The 18,804-nt window shown below is 35.5% G+C and overlaps 1 protein-coding gene and 1 pseudogene across 1 annotated transcript; both read right to left on the reverse strand.

The window, feature by feature from the left end:
- Positions 1-7,656: 7,656 nt before the first annotated feature.
- Positions 7,657-8,403, reverse strand: OLR120 (olfactory receptor 120). The gene has a single exon (NM_001168842.1). The coding sequence runs from the start codon at positions 8,401-8,403 to the stop codon at positions 7,657-7,659; it is 747 nt and encodes a 248-aa protein (NP_001162313.1).
- A 6,950-nt stretch (positions 8,404-15,353) lies between these two features.
- Positions 15,354-18,435, reverse strand: LOC110741332 (annotated as a pseudogene).
- Between the last annotated feature and the right edge of the window lie 369 nt (positions 18,436-18,804).

The raw sequence follows: 18,804 nt of genomic DNA on the forward strand, positions 1-18,804 counted from the left end.
AAATTTGAGGATGGCATGTACTTGCCCCAGCCTGATGGCACAATATTTGCATATACCTTCTGCACATCTTTTAATATACTTTAAATCATCACTAGATTACTTTCAATACCTAATACAATGTAAATAGTTGTTATACTGTATTGTTTAGGGATTAATGACAACAAAAAACATCTATATGTATTCAACATAGACACAATTTATTTTTTTCATATGTTTCATCTGAGGTTGGTTCAATCCATGGATGTAACATTCTTGGATATGGAGGGCTGACTATACATGCAAACAACGTTTATTTTGTTCAGCATTATATCTCCCTGTCTATGATGGGACGACCATCCTGACACAATAATTCAAACTGTTGGATAAATATACTCATTCTTATTTTATTTTTAACCTCAATGAAGATAAATTGTGAATGACTGAGTTGTCAAAATATCATTGTAATAGTTTATATTATGAATAAATTGAATTCTTGGACAATTTGCTTCAAATCCATCAAGTGAAATGGACAAACCAAGGTGGGATACCATATTGAGCATGAAAATTTTGTGTATCTGAAGCACATTCGTTGTGAAGCATAGTTTTAGTATATACTCCACAACACCAAGACCTATGTTCTTCATGGTAACTCTAAATTTACTTGAAAAAAAATTTATAATGTATACATATGATATTTAACAAATTTAGTAGACACAGTATACATTTTTTGCTGGCAATGAGAAAGAGAAATATAAGTTTATCATGATTTTCAAATATTTATATCGTCATGACTTAGTTTTATTCTTACCGTTGCCCTGGACTTGGTTCTCAATTTCAATGTTCTGTGTTAGGGCTATGTTAATACATATTCATATTGAGAAACATTATTTTTTAATTGTTGCATGTTACAGATATCTCCTTGAAATTCATAGGAATTAGAGTGTTAAATGGCTCTTTGAAAAGAGAAAAACTCACAATATTACAAACTTTTCAAGAAAAAACACGTATCACCCATTACATAATTAGGAAATATTATGACTAAACTTATTCCAATATATTTAATAAGTTAGATAAAATAGGAGAATTTTTTAGAAGAGACAAACTACCAAAGTTCCTTTCAGAAGAAATAGATAACCTAAGCAGTCATTTACGAACTGGAGAAATTGTAATTGGAAATCTTCCAGCAAGAAATTTGCCAGGCTCAGATGGATTTTTTTAGTTGAATACAACCAAGTATTTAGGACAAAAAGAATATCAATTATACAGAGACTTTTCTTAGAAAATGATAAAGGAGAAAATTCTTCCCTAATCCTTTTATAAAGGCGGTTTTATGTTGATACAAAATTGATACTATGTCATGCTGCTATAAAGACACATGCACACGTATGTTTATTGCAGCACTATTCACAATAGCAAAGACTTGGAATCAACCCAAATGTCCATCAGTGACAGATTGGATTAAGAAAATGTGGCACATATACACCATGGAATACTATGCAGCCATAAAAAAGGATGAGTTTGCGTCCTTTGTAGGGACATGGATGCAGCTGGAAACCATCATTCTTAGCAAACTATCACAAGAACAGAAAACCAAACACCGCATGTTCTCACTCATAGGTGGGAACTGAACAACGAGATCACTTGGACTCAGGAAGGGGAACATCACACACCGGGGCCTATCATGGGGGGGGAGGGGGGAGGGATTGCATTGGGAGTTATACCTGATGTAAATGACGAGTTGATGGGTGCAGCAGACCAACATGGCACAAGTATACACATGTAACAAACCTGCACGTTATGCACATGTACCCTACAACTTAAAGTATAATAATAATAAATAAATTAAAAAAAAAAAAAAAAGAAAACTTCTGGTGATATCTTTCACAAACAAAAAGTTCTCTTTCCCAATTTATAACAATTTTTGTTCTTATCTATATTTGAGGCCAAAATAATTGTGACTGCTTTCCTGCTGCTGATCCCCATTTTGAAACGTTCCCATATTTCAAATTCTAGAAAGGGCATCCTTGTGGAGATAAGCACTTCTTGAGCTCTGATCATGCACTCATACTTTAGGTCAGAAATTTAATTTCTGGCCAGGTTGCCAATCATAAACGTTCAGAACAAACACCATTTCACAAGCACAGTCCTTAAGGAGTTATGGATCAGCCTAAGTTATAGCTTTGAATGAGTGCTGCAACATTGACCTACAGGACAGGAGAAGAGTTACAAGAACTTCCTTTTTTTTACTAGGAGCCTGTGTCAAGATTCAGGATCTTCAGCAAATTGGTATCTTAATGCCAGACTCAGAATCTCATTGAACACTATTCTTGAAGACAGAATTAAATGATTAAAGCATGAATCATTGTCAAACAACATGTTTATTGGCCACAGTGTGAACTTTCTGCATGTTATCTCTAAATCTACAAAATCCAAGAGTAACACTCCAGTGATCCTCCAGGTTTGTAGAGGGGCTAAAGAAACCTGAAAAGAAGCCAATCCATACATAAGACAATAGATAGAAAAAGGGAAATAGAGTACTTTAGTTAAAATGAGAGGTCCAGTTTGAAGATACTAATTCTCAAGAAGGTTGATCCACGGTCCAACTGCATACCTTTGAAATAATGAAATTGACATAGTAAAAGGCGAAATGACCTTGCAACCATAGATACAGGGAAGGCTGTGAGATCTGATGACTGAATGAAACAATTAGTCAGGTCTCAGACAAAGTGAGTTTAGCAGATTTATCATTCCAAGAGGAAATATCAGCCCCAGAAAAGCCGTGAGGGAATTGGAAACACTGGAGGAGCTTCCTACAGGAACAAGACCAGTCTATGTGTCATAGGTCTGTGCAAGGGTTCTTAGGACCTGGATAACTCAGCTTCTTCTTTCCTTTCTTAGGCATCTCAATACAACAGTCAATAAATTTTTCTAGATATCTGGATATCATGTTACTTAAAATGAACTTTAGAACGTGTACCAAAAATGTCAGGAGGAAACTGGGGACATGTATTTCAGAAAAGGGACTGTTGCTGAAGAGTCAGGAAAGAATAATTGTTATTGGAATTACAAGACAGAATCTTGCAGAGAATGTACAGGAGCATAGTGAAACTTAGAATGGAAAGAGATGGGACTTTAAATAATTTTATTGAATGCCATTATTTTCAGTTTATTAATTAGGAAATTCATGGTTTAGACATTAGTACAAAATGAAGGTTGTTAACTAAGAGAGGGATCTGTGGAGCCAGACTACCAACAATCAAATCTCTGTCCCACTACTTCTAATTATGAAATCTTAGGAAAGTTATTTTATCTATTTGCCCATTTTTTTTAATTGAGGAAATATATATAAAGCACTTAAAATAGTGTGAACATAATACATGTTCAATAAATGTTATTAATGATTTATAAATACAGTAATAACATTTAGTTTGCACATTTGCAGGGTCACATTGGGGTTGACAGCTGACTTAAATGTGATATGATGAATGTCATATAGTGGAAAAAAGCTTAACATGTCAAAAACGTGTTAGCATTATTTTATAAGTAGAAGTTGCAACAATTGAGATGCTGCAAACAGTGAACATAGACACACACACATATACTCACAAATATGTTATATACACACATATATATGTTATATCTATATGTGTGTATATATATGACAGATATGTATATATAGACAATCTTTTAACGCAAAGACACTTTGCTTTTTGGATATTTTGATTTTCCTTTTCTTTCTCTAGAGCCCGACTGTCAAATTGATTCAGCTAGAGAGTATTAACTAGAAAAAGGTTAAGGAGGAAAGAAGTTTGGATGCAGAGATAAATTCCTTTCAGCCACAAAAGAGAAGCAGTGAAACCTCTTTCAGCATGAAATAGGGAAGTGAGACACATAGGGAAGGAGATAAGTAAGATATAATCTTCAACGTCCCTTCAGCTACACATACTCTGGTCCTCACTCAAAGTATCAGGTTATGAAAGAATAGGAACCCAAGGTGTTTTCAGAGGGAAGCTAAAAACAAGGAGACATTAATACTTGTATCCTATTTCCTGCTTGAACATCTGAGTAAGATTTTCACACAGAGTGCCTCATGAAAACATGGGAAAGCCATGTCAGAGTAAAAGTGACCATGCAGCATATTTAGTCAGAGAACTTGAAATTCGAGTGCCCTCTTGTTTCCTTCTCTTCCATGAGGTGCGAATGCTCACTAGTGAAGCTGTCAAGGGAGTTACCTTGACTAGGGACAAATGACTCTATAGTTAAAGAACATAAGACTGAATGTGAGAGAAAGAGAAGTAAGAAAAAAAGATCAAGTTTCAGGACTTTTGGCATAAGAGCCATGGCTATGGGTGGATCACTAAGCTGTTCCAAGGGAAAATGTTCAGTCAAAATTCAGCAAAAGGTGCAGAAAGGATTAAGTTTTACACAGATCAAGGAGGTAAGATGAGATCTTTCAACGTAAGTCAGACAAATGATTTAGCACTTAGATCAGAGGCTCACCCAGTTGGCTCACCCAATCATCAGAAGACATGTCAGCTTCCCCTCTCACACAACTGATAAGGGATATGGTAGGAATGACTGGGTAGACGCCTATGGGGGAAAGAATTAGTCTAGCAGAGAAAATCAGGTTCCAATGGACAGAAAGTTATTCAAATAAATTGTTGTGACACAGCAAATGTATTGATTAACTCAAAAGAATTAATTGACCTTTAAGTGAAAGGTTGATTCAGGCAACTATTAGCAAAAATAGGGTCTACTGGAGCAAGATAACACTACAAAAACAAACAAGCAAACAAAACACTCACCACTTCTGACTTTAGAGTATAAGGTACAACACCTACTACAAAGGAATTCAGTATATCATAATTTTGACTAAGAAAAGAGAGGACGATTAAATAATTATTTCACTTGGTAACTCACTTGGAGACATAAATTTATATCAATACATAATTTAAAATTATTTATATTTAACTTTTATTTTTAGTTCAGGGGTACAAGTGCAAGTTTGTTACATGGTAAACTTGTGTCATGGGGGTTTTTTGTATAGATTATTTTATCACTCAGGTATTAAGTATTAAGTATAGTACCCATTAGCTGTATTTTCTGATCCTCCCACCTTCCACTCTCTGAAGGGTCCCAGTGAGTGAGTTTCCCTCTATGCATCCATGTGTTCTCATAATTTGACTCTCACAAGTGAGAACATGCTGTATTTGGGTTTCTCTTCCTGTGTTAGTTTGCTGAGGATAATTGCCTCCAGCTCCATTCATGTCCCTGCAAAAACATGATCTCATTCTTTTTATGGTTTTATAGTATTCCATGGTTTATACATACATTTTCTTTATCCAGTGTATCATTGGTGGGTATTTAGATTTATTCCATGTATTTGCTGAATAGTGCTGCGATGAACATACACATGCGTGTGTCTTTATAATAGAATGACATATTCTTCTGGGTAGATACCCAGTAATGGGATTGCTGGATTGAATGATATTTCTGTCTTTAGGTCTTTGAGAAATCTCACACTGTCTTCCACAATGGCTGAACTAAATTACACTTCCACCAACAGTATATAAGCATTTCTTTTTCTTCACAACGTCATGAACACCACCAAAAATAAATAACTAGAACAATGGAGAAATAGCTATAACATAAAATGAAACAGTAATAGCCCTGGTAAAAGTGCCAACTGTGAAAACAAATTGCCCTATCATTTTCTAGTTATTTAAAATCCCTTTATATCAATTCTCTTACATCCAAAATTTAATTATTAAAGTTTACCCTATAGAGTTTCTCAAGGATTAATAGTTAAAATCACTACCTAGTGCTTCCAAAGTGCCTGGCAGATAATAAGCATCTGATAAATGTAAACTATTATATTTATGAGACCATTATTATTATTACTGTTGTAGATTATTAATAGTAAAGATATAAACATTGAAATAAACTCTACTAGTTTTAGGGAAATGCTTTATAATTGTATGGTTGGCGTGTTTATAACAGCTTTATTAAAAATCAAACTACAAAACAGTGAAATGTTAATCAATCGATGAATAAATAGTTTGGTGTATATAATACAATGAAATAGTAGTCAACAATAAAAAATAAATTAACTATAAATACAGTCAACAAGAGTTAATCTCTCTCAAAGGCATTATTACAAGTGGTAGCATCCAGACAGAAAATATGACATTTATTACAATTTAATTCACGTGCCCTTCTCAAACAACAACAACAATACCTACATGACAGAAATCAGATCGGTGCTGCCAGGAAGTTGGGGTTGTGGAAGGGAATTGACAAAAAACAAGTATAAAGGCATAAAGGCAATTTTGAGAGTTACAAAAATATCCTATATCTTGATTATGGTGATGTTACATAACTAAATATTTTTAAAAGCTCATCGAACTGTGAATATACATATAACATGACTGAATTAATGTTTCTAAGTTTACTTCAATAAACCTGACTTAAAATATAATTGAATTATATACATTTCATTTTAGAAATAACATTTTGAAGAAATTTACAAATACCAACAAGAGTTCAAATATGTACCATTTATCATTATTCATAATTTACGTTGGTGAATTTTTTCTACCTTTATTTATCATAAAAGTGTTTTATGATGGTTGTATAATCATATAAGAATTTTATACCAAAAAGAAGTAGAGAAGGGTGATAGAAAAGAAAGCTGTCATGGAAATTGAAATTAACTCAAAAAGAGAATATATCCAAATCTATCATTTATTACCTTTTAACATTTGACATATTATTTAGCCTTTCTGAGCTTAAAAATGTCAATTTGTGTAATAGAAAATAATATCTTTCTCAGAGTCTTGATGGGGAGATTAAATTAGAAACATTTACATTATTTGGTGATAGTAAAAATCTAAGCTCTATTTTTGTTATCTGGGGCAGGAGATTTAAGTGAGATAAGACAAATAAAAAATGCAGAGTCAAGGTAAACATTTAAAAATGATTCAAAGAATTTTCAAATGGTAACTGCAATTGGCATTATTATTTGGATAAACAAACTAATCACAAACTCTATTTTTTTCTACTCTGACAATTACTGGTTGTCTGTATCTCCTATAAAATTATTGTTTATAGGAGAAAATTTGTTTGGTTGGTGGATAACCTAGCATCAAGATAACTTTTTTTGTTATTTGTTTCACTACATTTTGATTGATCTAAATAGTCCAATTACCTCATGATGTTTACTCCACTTTATGGCTGCTTGGAAAAGCTAGAAGGAACCATAAACAAACAATAAATAAGAATGTTGCTTAGAGTAAAAAGTTAGCTAAGATCATGGTTGATCTCTCAATAATTACTTGAAGGATGTTACCAAAATTTACTTTTGCCATAATTGGTAGAACCAAAAATATCTGCAATCAACTGGCCATAATAAGGTATAGATTATAATAGCTCATCTGCCTCATCCATTAATATGATGTCTATTCCAGTCTATATGCATTTTCAGATTTATAAAACTGATCACAATATTACACATCAATGTTACTAACATGATGATTGTGAGATAATGAAGAGGAAGGTATTTGTAACACGTAAATTGTAACTAACAGAAGTTATTAACTTTATGTTTAAATACTTACTGACTTTGACATTTTTACAACCCATTTGTTGGCTTGTAAATACATAAACTTTGATCTAAACTTACGCTCTTTTCAAGGAGAACAATCTCTGGACTCTTCTTCGTATCTGTTGGGTCTTGATACTATAAATAATAGGGTTCATCATGGGTGGGAAAAGGATATAGCTATTGCCCATGAGGATGTGAACCAGTGGTGAGAGGTGTTTCCCAAAGCGATGCACCATGGTCAGACCAATGATTGGGATGTAGAAAACCAAAACAGCACAGATGTGAGATACACAGGTCTGCAAAGACTTGAGTCTCTCCTCCCAGGATGCAATGGCCACGACTGTATGCAAAATCATAACATAGGAGATAAGTATGAGCACTGCATCTAACAACAGGCTACTGATCACAAGGGCGAGACCATAGACATTGTTAAAGCGGATGTCCGAACAGGCCATTCTAATTAAGTCTTGGTGCAGGCAGAAGGAGTGAGAAAGGATGTGAGGACGGCAATAATTCAAGAATTTCAAACGGATGATGACTGGAGGTATTAGCAAAGAACTCCTACATAAGATTGCCACCCCAATCTTCATGATTTTGTCATTAGTTAGGATGGAAGAATAGCGCAGTGGGTTGCAAATGGCGATGTAGCGGTCAAAAGCCATAGCGAGGAGGACAGAGGACTCCATGAAGGACAGACCATGTATGAAATAGGACTGGGCAACGCAGGAATCCAGGCTGATCTCTTGAATGAACCCCAACAGGATCCCCAGCACCGTGGGCACAGTAGAAAACCCCATGCAAAGGTCAGTGAGGGCCAGCATGGCCAGAAAATAGAACATAGGCTGGTGGAGGTTTGACTCAGTCCGGATCACATGGAGCACCATGCAGTTTCCCAAGAACACCAGAGCATAGATGGAGGAGAAAGGAATGCAGAGCCAGGGATAGTGAACTTCTAGGCCAGGAAAACCAGTGAGAACAAATCTGGAACTATTGAAGTTTGAGTTAGAGATAGACATTAATAGAAGATTGAAAATACTTCCAGAAAAATGCAAATTACATAGGTTTGTAATCCCCTAATTTTTAGTAACGTTTGTCTGCCTTTAGGAAGAAAATAAAATACAATTTCTCTAATTGTCATAAATTCAGCAAAATAGAGACTTTATTCCTTACCCTTTAGGGCAAAAACCTGGTTTTCTAGACATGGACAAAAACCCGGCCAAAAAAATTACTTGTCTAGACAGTCCAGTGCTGGTGACTAGGAATAACAGAAGACTGGGGAGTTTTGTGAAGAAACAGTAATGTTACTGGTCACATGGGAGTTAGGTTTTAGGATAGACTTCTGGGAGTCTCTGTTCATTCCTAAAGGAAGACAGTGTATGATCACAGGTGTGTACCACTGCTATAGGTGGCATCATCCTTAAGAGAATATGAAATTAGATCATTTATTCTTGCGTGCTGCAGCTGTTTCTTTCACTTTCCCCAAAGGATAAGATCCCAAAAGATATATACTGTTTAAAATAACCAAACTTTGTGAAACATAAAGTTTATTCAAGAGAAACTATATAAACCAAGTGGAATTGGAACTTTTTTGCACATTCCACATTGTTTAGCTCCTCTGCAAATTATTTACCTATTTAAAATGGACTTTTTCTTCATTTTCATGCACTTGTTTACTCTTTGTAAGATTTCTTCCTTTCTAAATCTCACAATACTGTTATTTCTTATGTCTTTCATATGTAATATAATTGGCCTGCATTTTAAACAAAGTCCTAGACAAATATTTGTTATTATCTGGTTTATCTATGACTATGTCAGCTCTTTATAGGTAGAATAAAGTCAGTTATATAAGCAAGCAGTATTTGATAATAACTAAATAGTCATAAAGTAGCCTTAGTCTAGATTGCTATAGATCTATGTCTACTACCCAATATTTTCAGCATGTCCCATATGAAGTAGATAAGGCAGCATAATATGAGTTTCTTTGGTTAAGAAAATCTATGAATAATTAGAGCTTGTAAGAATAATTCTAGGATATCAGATTATAAATGGAATTTTATAAAAATCTACTAAAATGACTTATATCATTGGGTAATTAAAAACTATTTTTAAGAGGTAGTGATTTGACTTTTTAAAGAATGAAAATTTATAAATATAAAAAAACTAATTTATATGAGCACCTAAGCATTATTCTCAGTATACAAATGAGGAACTAAACAGTAGTTTTAGAAAGGGGGAGCTAACAAATCTAATATAGATAGATAGATAGATAGATAGATAGATAGATAGATAGATAGATAGATTCTGAAATGAAATTACATTCAAGGTATGCTACTATTTTGATAAGGATTCAGTCAAAACAAACAGCAATGACTAAAGCAGTGTGTTTACTAACAAGGTTGAGATAAAAAGGTTAAAAATAAAAAGATAAAGTAGCTAAAATGGTTGGAAAGTTCAAGTTACAAAAGAAAAGAAGCATCACCATTTCTGTGAAGTCATTCCTAGCCTTCAATGACAGAGTGAATCCTTTCCACCCAAGGTAATTTACTCCTGTTCCTAACATAGAATTAATTAAATGCTTGTGGTGCAACTATTTTTCTTTCTCTCTCTCTCTCTCTCTCTTTTTTTTGAAATGGGGTCTTACTCTGTTGCCCAGCTAGAGCATGGGGACAGGATCTCAGCTCACTGCTACCTCTGCCTCCTGGTCTCAAAGCAATCCTTCCACCTCAGCCTCCTGAGTAGCTGGGACTACAGGCGTGCTCCACCACAACTGGCTAATTTCTAATTTTTGTATTTTTTGTAGAGACAGGTTTTTCCATGTCACCCAGGCTGATCTCAAACTCCTGGACTCAAGCTATCTGCTCCCCTTGGCCTCCCAAAGTGCTGGGATTACCTGCATGAGTCACCAAGCCTGGCCATGGTGCAACTATTTTTCAATGTGTATATCTTCATTATACCATGTGATTGAGAGATATTTTATATTTATAAACATTTAAATATAGTACACCATGTGGTTGAGAGATGGTTCATGTTTATATACATTTAAATGCAGTCTCCGCTGTAGGTAGCTGTTTAATATATGTTTACTGAACACAGACATAAATTGATTATAGCAATTTTTTTTTTTTTTTTTTTTTTTTTTTTTGAGACGGAGTCTTGCTCTGTCGCCCAGGCTGGAGTGCAGTGGTGCGGTCTCGGGTCACTGCAAGCTCCGCCTCCCGAATTCACGCCATTCTCCTGCCTCAGCCTCCCGAGTAGCTGGGACTACAGGTGCCTGCCACCATGCCCAGCTAATTTTTTTTTTTTTTTTGTATTTTTAGTAGAGACAGGGTTTCACCATGTTAGCCAGGATGGTCTCGATCTCCTGACCTCATGATACACCCTCCTCGGCCTCCCAAAGTGCTGGGATTACAGGCATGAGCCACCATGCCCGGCCAGTAAATTCCATAGTAATTTTGACCACATACAATTTCCATAGTGGATCATAGATGTTAATATAAATCACTAAGATAGAAAACATACGGGAAAAATAAGTGACTTCTGCATGGGTAGATTTCAGTCAGGTGTATTATTTTTCTGCAACCGCAAGATTACAATAGTATTTTTTCTTTAATCTCTCTGTGTGCTATGCTACATTGACTGTCGCTTGAAAGTTAAATAACTGGATCGCATTTGCTGAGATTTTTGTCTTATGTTTTTACCAACTATCTTTGGGAGAAATATTTATCTGCAGTTTAATTTTATTTTAATGCATTTTCCTGACTTTGAAGCTGCCTGCATAGAATGAATTGGAGTTTTCCATCCATTTCACTTTTCTAGAAGACTTAATGTAGAATTGGTATTACTTTCTCTTCCAGCTTTTACATAGAATCACAAGTGAAGCCATCTATATGTGGAGTTTCCTGTGTGTGAGGGTTTGCAACTCAACATTTAATGGCTTTAATATATTTAGTTATAATCACTTTATATTTTTCTTTTTTTTTTTTAACTTTAAAGTCTGGGATACATGTGCAGAACTTGAGGTTTGTTACCTAGGTATACGTGTGCCATGGTGGTTTGCTGCACCTATCAACCTGTCATCTCGGTTTTAAGCCCCGCATGAATTTGTCCTCATGCTCTTCTTCCCTTTGCCCCCAACCCCCTCGACAGGTCCTGGTGTGTAATGTTCCCGTCCCTGTGTCCATGTGTTCTCATTGTTCAGCTCCCACTTATGAGTGAGAACATGCAGTGTTTGGTTTTCTGTTCCTGTGTTAGTTTGCTGAGAATGATAGTTTCCTACTTCATCCACGTCCCTGCAAAGGACATGAACTCATCATTTCTTATGGCTGCATAGTACTCCATGGTGTATATGTGCCATATTTTCTTTATTTAGTCTATAATTGATGGGCATTTGGGTTGGTTCCAAGTCTTTGCTATGGTAAATAGTGCTGCAAGGTGTTTGTGTCTTTCATGAAATGTGCCTATTTCTTCTAAGTTTTTGAAAAATTTATTGGCAAAAGATTGCTCATGACATTCCATTATTTTCTTTTACATATCAGTATAATCTATAATAAATTTTAGTTGTATTTTTAAAACAAAAACTTTGTTTAATTGATTCTTCTCTGTTTGTATTCTATCTAATTTATGTCTGCTTTGACATTTTATTCCTTCTGCTTACTGTGTGTCTAATTTGGTCATTTTATCCTTTTATTCTCTCTGATTTTATTTGATTTATTTCTATTGTTATGTCAAGTTGACTGATCTTTTATTCGATGTCTTATCTGCATTTAATTTTATTTATTGTGCATTTCATCTATGACATTCTAGTTCTTATTTATAGAAGTATTAATTAGGTCTTTTTTATATCTTTCCAGGCTTAAATATGTGAGTATGTAAAATACAATTATAATTACAATCTTGAATTTTTTTCCACTATGTCTAACCTTAGTGACAATTGGGCTCAATTGACTGGGTATATTCTTCATTAAGTGACATTTGTTGCTCATGCATGCATGCCAAATTTTTTTATTGCATGCCAGATGTTGTGAAATTTACTTTGGTAACTGCTAGATAATGGTATGTTCCTATACACATTCTTGAGAGTTGTTATGGAAGAAAGTCATGTTATATGGAAGCAAACTGATCATTTCTGGTATTGTATTCAAGGTTTCTTAGATGGCACCAGATAATATTTAGTCTACTGCAAATTTCCCCCAGCCAATACTTTTTTGATTATTCTACCAAATACTTTTTGAGTTATAAAGTTTTCCATTTTGACCAACAGAAATAAACTTTATTCATGTTCATGAGTGAGTATTAATCATAGTTATTTATAAAACTTCTAGGGTGATATTTTCCCCACCCTAAAGTCGTTTTTTTCACATGTACATGCTAATAAGTACTATGCTGAATTCTTAAACGCTCTTTTCTTAACTCTTAAATCCTAATGTATAAAATGTATAAAAATAGACAACTAAAACAGACTTTAGAAGTTAAGAGTTCCATAGGACTCAGACCTTACCTCTATCATGATATACACTGTATATCAACCATTTGCTTTCCTACCTCCCTAAGTAGACACTTTTAAAATCCAAAGTAATTTGTTGGATTATTTTTAGAGTTCTAGATTCTAGCAAATATGAAATATATCAGTGGGCCTCTAAGAAATTATAAAAATAAAGCAGATATAAAAAAGGAAGGGAAAAAGACTAGTAGTTTGGCAGGCATAATGGAACTTGTTAAAATCAGGGAATACGTATTTATTTCCACCCTCTATATGCCAAGTACCAGAAATAAATGTATGAACAGGAGAAAAAATATTCCTACTATTGTGGAATTTACATTGTAGTAAAGGAAGGAAAGAGAGAAAAATCAAGATAAACCACGTTGTGGAACTGTTGGCTCAATCAGGATTACTGTCTCTGTAATTTTATTATTTATTTATTTATTTATTTTTTGAGAGGGAGTCTGGCTCAGTTGTCCAGGCTGGAGTGCAGTGGCGTGATCTCGGCTCACTGCAAGCTCCTCCTCCCGGATTCACACCATTCTCTCGCCTCAACCTCCCGAGTAGCTGGGAGTGCAGGCGCCCGCCACCACGCCTGGCTAATTTTTTGTGCTTTTAGTAGAGACGGAGTTTCACTGTGTTAGACAGGATGGTCTCGATCTCCTGATCTCGTGATCTGCCTGCCTCAGCTTCCCGAAGTGCTGGGATTACAAGCGTGAGCCACCGCACCCGGCCGGTAATTTTCTCATATGAATATGAAGACCTTTCTTTTCACATGTTCACTTTAGCCCTCTCTATACACGAGCAAGATCTATTACGTCTCCTCTGAGTGTATGCTCAGGCTGAACATCCACTAGACATAACTGCTCCCTCTTAAAACAGTAAAACAGATCTCTGCTTTACAATGTATTCCCAAATGAAGAAGATCTGGCCCCGCCGTGGCAAGGAATTATAGATATGTTGTCCTGGGAGAGGCACTTGGACGCTAATGTTTTGCATAGTTTAAAATATTATATAAATGCAATACTATGTAATTATTGTGTACCCTTCGATCTTCACTCAACGTATTTAGAGAGTTATTTATGCAGATATAGTGCTTAGGCATATCTAAATATGTAGTCAAAGTATAAAGATATGTTTGGGGGTAATAAACACCAAATTCATAATGGTGTTTTCTCTGGGAGGAGTAGGTATGTGGAAGGTGTTTCAACTCTATGATGCTGTATTTTAAAGATGGACCATGAATATATGGATTTTCTTTAGGATGTCTTTGGAAATGATTTAAAACTTATAGAAAAGTTACAAGGATAAGAATAGCACGTAGAGCGCCCATATTGCCTTTACTGTAATTTATCTATTGTTAAATTTTCATTCCAATTGCCTTAACATTTGAACTCATGCACTAGAGTACTCTCTCTTGTGAGTTATTTCTTGCTCTATCTGCCCACTCTCCCCTCAACACATGTGGGGAAAAGAAAGAGATCAGACTGCTACTGTGTCTGTATAGAAAGAGGTAGACGTAAGAGACTCCATTTTGTTCTGTATTTGAGATGCTGTTAATCTGTGACTCTGCCCCCAACCTTGTCCATGCAGGAGACATGTGCTGTGGTGACTCAAGGTTTAACGGATTTTGGGCTGTGCAGGGGGTGCTTTGTTAAACAAGTGCCTGAAGGCAGTATGCTTGTGAAAAGTCATCACCATTCTCTTAATCTCAAGTACCCAGGGACACGTACACTGCCAAAGGTCGCAGGAAAGCTAGGTATTGTCCAAGGTTTCTCCCCATGTGATAGTCTGAAATATGGCCTGGTGGGAAGAGAAACACCTGATCGTCCCCCAGCCTGACACCCGTGAAGGGTCTGTGCTGAGGAGGATTAATATAACAGGAAAGAAGGCCTCTTGACAGTTGAGATAGAGAAAAGTATCTGTCTCCTGCCTGTCCCTGGGCAATGGAACATCTCGGTGTAAAACCCAATTGTATATTCTGTTTACTGACAAAGGAGAAAACCACCTTAGGGCGAAAGGTGGGACTTGCTAGTGCAATGCTGCTCTTTATGCACCAAAAAGGTTTATGGAGATGTTTACCTATACAGACACAGCACTTTTCCTTAAACTTACATCACATATTACATCATATGTCTTAGTGGATCCTATTATCCTGCCACTTCCCTTTTTCTAAGATGGTAAAGATAATGATCAATAAATACTGAGGGAACTCAGAGACCACGAGTCCTCTGTATGCTGAGCGCTGGTACACTGGGCCCACTTTTTCTTTCTCTATACTTTGTCTCTGTGTCTCATTTCTTTTCTCAAGTCTCTGGTTCCACCTAACGAGAAACGCCCACAGGTGTGGAGGGGCAGGCCACCCCTTCACACACAAATTTTTTCTTAGCCCTGTGAGTGCAGGTTGCATACATCATGACATTTACTTCTAAACCATTCAGTGTGGTTTTTTTTCTAAGAATAAAGATACCACCTTACATAACTAGAAAATGTTTAAATCTAATTTCCCATGTGTATTTTCATTTTGTCAATGTACCAATAACATTCTTTAAGAGCTTTTTACCTCCAGTCAGGATTCATTCTAGGATCAGACATTTAATTTGTTGTCATTTTTCTTAATCTTAATCTTATTTAATGTGGTGCATTTCACCACCTTTTTAATTGAGGTAAAATTCATATACTGTAAAATTAATGACTTTAAGATGATTAATTCATGGAATTTAATACCTTCACAGTATTTTATAAGCTACCACTTGTATCTAGTTACAGAATATATTTATGACTTCAAAATAAAACCTCATACTCTTTAAGCAGCTATTCACCATTCCTGTCTCCACCCAGCATCTAGAAACTACCAATCAACTTTCTGTCTCTATAGATTTACTTATGCTAATTATTTCACATAAATTGATTATGTACTATCTCTATTCTTTCACTTAGCATAATGTTTTTGAAGATTATCTATGTTGTAGCACATCAGTACTTCATTCCATTTTCTGGCTGACAAATTTGTTTTTTTATTCATATATTGTATGATGGATCAACATTCAATGAAATGACCAAATTTTATAGAATAATCAACTTTTAATTTCTAATGTTTAATGAACACTAAAATAATCCTGTACACCTTCCCTAATTTACAGATGTTTCCTTTGTGTTAGTGGATGATTCCTTGAAAAAAATAATTTGAGTTTTGTTTGTTTGTTTTATTGTTTTAAATTTCAACTTTTAGATGCAGTGGGTATGCATACAGCTTTTTTATTTTGGTATACTGCATGATGCTGAAGTTTGGGTTACAAAAGTACAAGAAACTTATTTCCCGTCTGTTGGTATATTCTGGTTTCATTGTTGTTTTCCAGAAAACAATTGTTAACTGCCTTGTTTCCACAATATTTCAATTTACATATTCTGTGTGTTTCTTTAAACAAGAAAAGAAAAATACATACATCCCTCACCGATTTCCACATATACATATTCTCACTTCACAATGTGGTAAAGTGTCATATTTGGAAATTTACTTCTTAGACAACAACTAAGTATATTATCATCTTCTTGGCAGACAAGAATAAAATATCTCAATTCTCATAAGACTATGCCTTGAAGTGATGACATATTCCCCAGAGAGAAGCAGACAGATGAAAGGGGAAGAGGGAGACAGAGCGTCTTTTTCAGTAAGGCAATACTTTACTACTTGAGCAAATTTCTCCTGTTGAATACCTTATGCACTGCTGACCTTATTTGTTTGGTTTTCAGGCTATAAACCAACGGATTAAGGACAGGAGTCAAGAAGAGGAAGAGATCGGCCATGGTGACATGGAGAAGAGGAGATGTGAATTTACCAAACCTATGAATTAGGGCCAGCACAATGAGTGGCACATAGAAAAGGAAGACAGTGAAGACGTGGAAAACACAAGTAATAAGTGCCTTGAGCTGACCACTTTTGCAGGCAATACCCAGCACTCTTTCAAAATCAAGGTGTATGAAATGAAAATGAACATAGAATCAATTGCAAAGGAGCAGATGACAAGGGACAACCCATAGATCATGTTGACTCTGACAGGACCACAGGCCAGCTTCATTACATCAGGGTGATAGCAGTAGCAGTGGGATAGAATGACATCTTTGCAGAAGGGCAGTCGCTTGAGCAGGATTGGCAAGTACCATCACCATCACAGTCGTAACCACAGCTCTCAGCCCCATCTGAATAATCCTGGCAGGAGTTAAAATCACGGTGTAGTTCAGCGGGTTGTGAATAGCTACAACCCGGTCAAAGGCCATGGCCAGCAGGATGGCTGACTCAATCTCCCTGTGATGCAGGAGGAAGACATTGAGTACTGTTGGTAGAGTTGACAAAGACAGACCCAAATCTGTAGCTGCCAGCATGGACAGGAAGAGGTACTGAGGCTCATGAAGGCTGGAGGTAGTGTTGATGACAAAGAGGATGGTGCAGTTTCCTAGGATGGCAATGAGGTACATGACACAAAGGGGCATAGAAATCCATATTTGTACAGACTCCAGTCCACGGATGTCTGTTAGAAGAAGAATGTGTGGCTGAAACCAGCTATTCTTTATAGGTCCCATATGCAAATGTCTTGAAATGTAACCCAGGTAAGCTTCCAAATGTTTCTATTTGTACAGATAAAATCTAACTTTTAAGATAGTGATAGCTAATACGTCTAACTCTCCTGGGGCAGTATTTACCCTAGGCAGTTTACATCAAGGAATTTATCCTTAAAAAGTTTCAACACTATTGGAATAACTATCTAATGTTTGGTCAAGAGATAACTGCTGGTAAAATGTAAGCGCTAGTGGAATTACATTGGCCAAGAACACTCAATCATTAATCTAGTGAAAATGAAAATTAAGTACATAATTTTCTCTCTTATCCAAGTTCTCAGAAAAAGAACTATTCTCAGAACGTATTTTCTGTCTTGATAACTTATTCAGATTACATTCTTATCTGCATTTACTTTCATCTTTGGTGAACTTTCAAAAGACTTTCCAGCACTTTCTTTGGCATCAACATCATATTTAAGGATCTGGAAGCATGAGTATTTTTCTTGGTATTTCTAACTGTGGAAATAAAGTGTAAAATATTTCAACAACCCACATAAAACTCAAGTCGTACTTTCCAACTTCATGGGATACTAATCATTTTTAAAATAAATTTCTAGTTTAGTTAATGCTTTGTTTTTAAATGATGTGCTGATATTTTCAAAGGAAGCTGCTCATCAAAATATAACAGAGTGATAAATCACTGAAGTGGGTGTTGATATTACTTTTCCACTGGATCTAAAATAGTATTCATCATCACTGGCCATCAGAGAAATGCAAATCAAAATCACAATGAAATACCATCTCATACCAGTTAGAATGGTGATCTGGCAATCATTAAAAAGTCAAGAAACAACAGGTGCTGGGGAGGATGTGGAGAAATAGGAACACTTTCACACTGTTGGTGGGACTATATACTAGTTCAACCATTGTGGAAGATGGTGTGGCGATTCCTCAAGGATCTAGAACTAGAAATACCATTTGACCCAGCCAACCCATTACTGGGTATATACCCAAAGGATTATAAATCATGCTGCTATAAAGATACATGCACACGTATGTTTATTGCGGTACTATTCACAATAGCAAAGACTTGGAATCAACCCAAATGTTGATCAATGATAGACTGGATTAAGGAAATATAGCACATATACACCATGGAGCACATATACATATATATGTGCAATAT

This window comes from Papio anubis, chromosome 12, assembly GCF_008728515.1.
Source record: "Papio anubis isolate 15944 chromosome 12, Panubis1.0, whole genome shotgun sequence".
Taxonomy (NCBI): Eukaryota; Metazoa; Chordata; class Mammalia; order Primates; family Cercopithecidae; genus Papio; species Papio anubis.

Coding starts and splice junctions, on each gene's coding strand:
- OLR120 (NM_001168842.1), bottom strand. CDS start 8,403: ATGCTGGCCCTCACTGACCTTTGCATGGGGTTTTCTACTGTGCCCACG.